Source organism: Urtica dioica, chromosome 7 (assembly GCF_054948205.1).
Source record: "Urtica dioica subsp. dioica isolate 48M chromosome 7, U.dioica_male_clone48M_v1_H2, whole genome shotgun sequence".
NCBI lineage: Eukaryota > Viridiplantae > Streptophyta > Magnoliopsida > Rosales > Urticaceae > Urtica > Urtica dioica.
In genome coordinates this window covers 26,659,985-26,663,417 of record NC_142762.1, presented here as the reverse complement: position 1 = coordinate 26,663,417, position 3,433 = coordinate 26,659,985, and the positions used below count along the sequence as shown (strand labels likewise).

At 47.8% G+C, this 3,433-nt stretch overlaps 1 protein-coding gene across 1 annotated transcript; it reads left to right on the top strand.

The window, feature by feature from the left end:
• Positions 1-2,471: 2,471 nt before the first annotated feature.
• Positions 2,472-2,993, top strand: LOC149390586 (uncharacterized). The gene has a single exon (XM_089619812.1). The coding sequence runs from the start codon at positions 2,472-2,474 to the stop codon at positions 2,991-2,993; it is 522 nt and encodes a 173-aa protein (XP_089475938.1).
• The last annotated feature ends 440 nt before the right edge of the window (positions 2,994-3,433 follow it).

Sequence of the window (3,433 nt, the reverse complement as noted above, 5' to 3'; positions counted from 1 at the left end):
CTTAACCGGTGATGGGATAATTGTTTCCAGAATATATGCAGTGGGTGGTTATTTCCTTGATTTTTTCAAAATAACCATCGAGGTGTGCGTTGTGGGAGTGGATATCGTCACCATCCACCAGGCAGAATGGACCAATTGGGCCCACGGTCAGTCCGGCCCAAGATCCAGTTCGTCCAAGTAATCCAAGACTCAGAAGAGATCGGCCCAAGACAATAGCAAGGAATACTACCTAACTCGACCCTGGCCCATAAATGTTCATAGATGGTCCCACCAATTAATCCAAATGGGTGGTCTCCTAAGAAACGGTCAAACCACCTAAAAATGGGGATGTATGCGAGATTGGAGGATCGAAGACCGGCTCTGCACGTACACGTGTATCGATCTGAAGAGACAGGAGAATCGGCGAGCTAGCTATAAAAGCTCGTTCCATCTTCATTTTAAGAGGACTGAATATTTTTTCGAAAGATTGCCATACATTTTCTGAATTTACTATTTTATTTAGAGATTTTCCTGCTCATTCTCGATCGAATTTTCTATCCTTGTAAGATTTACATTCAACAATTAATAATGGGAATTTCCTTTCGCTCTTTCTATATCCAAATTCGTGTTATCCATTAATTTCTTTCGGATTTCGATTTAATCTTCATAATCGGATTCTGAGACCCTTCTTTCATATAAATAAATAAACGAGACAACTCAAATAAATCAGATATAGATTGTTGGGACGAGAAATCAGCTCAACAATTTGGCGCCGTCTGTGGGAAGAGTTATGAGAAACCTAACGCCGAAGAACACAGATCGGATCTGAAAGAATGTCTTCTAACAGCGAGCACGAAATCCCGGTTTCTGGAGCCGATCCGGAGACACGGGCTCTTCTGCTGAAACTCGTTGAAACCACCGCCGAATTCCAGAGATCAACCCGATCCCAGCTCGATAGCCTGACAGTTGCGCAATCTTCACTTCAAGAGCAGCTCGACGCTGAGCGAGCCATTCTGCTGAGTTCGACCGGTCCGCCTGCCGTAAACGGACGAAGGTTCGCCCCACCCGGGAGGCGACTAAGCTTCTTCGGGATCTACATGTCGCCCGATACAGCCGGTCCTAGCAATACGGCTGGAATTGGCCAGTTCGATGGACAGGGCGAGGCCAGTGTTTGGCGAGCTCGACAGACTCAAGGCGACCTACCGCCCCCGCCTCCGGGAGGTCCTCCTCTTGGATATGTTCCTCAAATCATCAACCTCCCCCGCGAGGAAGGAGTTCCTGAGGAACCAAACTATTTCGAACCGGTAATTCGGCCGGAAGAAGGAAACCCTCAGAGAGGAGAAATCCGAACTGGGGGAGAACAGTTCTCCGTAGAAATCCCGAGGGATGATCACTCCGCGTTCAGCGCCTTCCGCCAAATGGTGGAGGAAAAGTTCCGGGCTGTAGACTCCCGAATGTACTACGCCACGAGCTCGGCCCCCGAGATCGATCGGCTGGTAGCGGACACCGGGCGAACCCCTTTTGCTCCATGTATAACCTAAGTAAGAGTTGGGGAGACCGGAAAGATCAGGCTCCCCAAATACTTTTGTACCTCTAACCTGAAAACGTATGTAACGGCCTTTCGCATCGCGATGGGACGAGCATGTTTGCGAGATAACGAACGAGAAGTAGGATATTGCCAGCTATTCGCCGAGAACCTGTCAGGAAACGCCTTGGATTGATTTTCACGTCTCGAAGAAGGGTCGATAAGTTCTTTTCAACATCTGTCGGCCCCGTTCATAAAACACTACTCGATGTTTGTGGAAGCTGAAGCAACCATGGCAGACCTATGGAACACCCAACAAGCCCGAGACGAAACCCTGAAAAGTTTCATGACAAGGTTTAAGACTGTCATGTCAAAAATCCCTTCCGTGGAGGGAGATTCGGCTCTGAACGCTATAAAAAATGGATTGTGGCACGAGTTCAGATTCCGAGAGGAAATGACCGTGAACAGACCACCCACCATCGAGGATGCGATTCATCGCGCCTTAAACTACGCAAAAGCTGAGGAAGAAAGGGCCCTCCTGTCCAAGAAGCATAATCCAAGGAAGGTCCCTTCTATGACACCTGTTCCGGCCATGGCCAGGACACCTGGAATGAGACCTTACCGAAACAATGAATGGAGAAAGCCTTCAAGCATTCCAGAACATGCCTTTAACGTAAACGACGAGGGAGTTACCGAAGGAGGCACCCCGAAATGGCCGCGTGATAAGAAAAAGTACTGCGATTTCCACAAGAACTACAGACACGACACTCTGGATTGCGTCGTGGCTCGAAAGGTACTTATTGAGAAGTACAAAAATGGACAACTAAAGAATGTCGATCAGGGACCACCGCCCCGGAAAAAGGAATTTAATAATAACAGAACCCTAGGAAATCCCTCCCCAAAAATGGGAAGGGCAAAGGAGGAAGATAACAACGTTCCCTAAGCAAAAGCCCGGATCGACTATATCATGGGAGGTTCAAAGTTTTGCAGGGATAGCGTAAATTCAATTAAGGCACACCAACGTCAACTTAAAGGTACACCGAGATCACCTGGGTGCCGAAAGGTAGAAGATACCACGAACTCGTTCAACGAAGACGATACCAAAAGGCTATATAGGCCCCATGACGATGCTTTGATCATCGAACTCGAAGTGGGTAACTGCGTAGTAGCCAGAATCTTGGTTGATGGAGGAAGCTCTGTAGATGTTATATTCAAAACCACTTTGGATAGAATGAACATCAAGGAGGCTGAAATTGAACACAAACCCAACCAACTATCCGGGTTCAATGGGGAAGTAACACCCTCTCTAGGAGACGTAAACCGGATGGTCGAATTTACCGTTCTCGACTGCCCATCCCCGTTCAACGCTATCCTCGGAAGACCTTGGATACATGGGATGAGGGCGGTACCGTCAACCTACCACTTTTGCGTACGATTTCCGACTCCCAACGGGATACAAGAAATCAGAGGGAGCCAGGAGGCATCCTGAATTTGCTATATGAATAATCATAAAATAATCATCGAAAAGCACCAGCCAAATGAGAATGATTCGGAAGGTCCATCTAGCGAAGAAACCAACGAAGGCCAATAGCAATTAATGGCCATCGGAAATGAGATCACCCATCCGCCTTCGATGGAAAATTCAGAGGAGAAAGACGAGCCTAGTACGGAGTCAATAATACAGATTCAGATCGACGGAACTGACCCCGAGAGATGCGTGGGCATTAGGGCCAAGTTGAAAGGAAATATACGCCGAGAACTGATAGCATTCTTGAAGAAAAACAAGAAGACGTTTGCGTGGACGACATAGCACATGCCAGGAATAGACCTCGAAATTGCCGCACACCAACTCAATGTCGACCCCAGTTATAAGCCCGTAAAACAAAAGCGTAGGAAACTCGGCCCGGAGAGGGCTAAGGTGGTGAACGA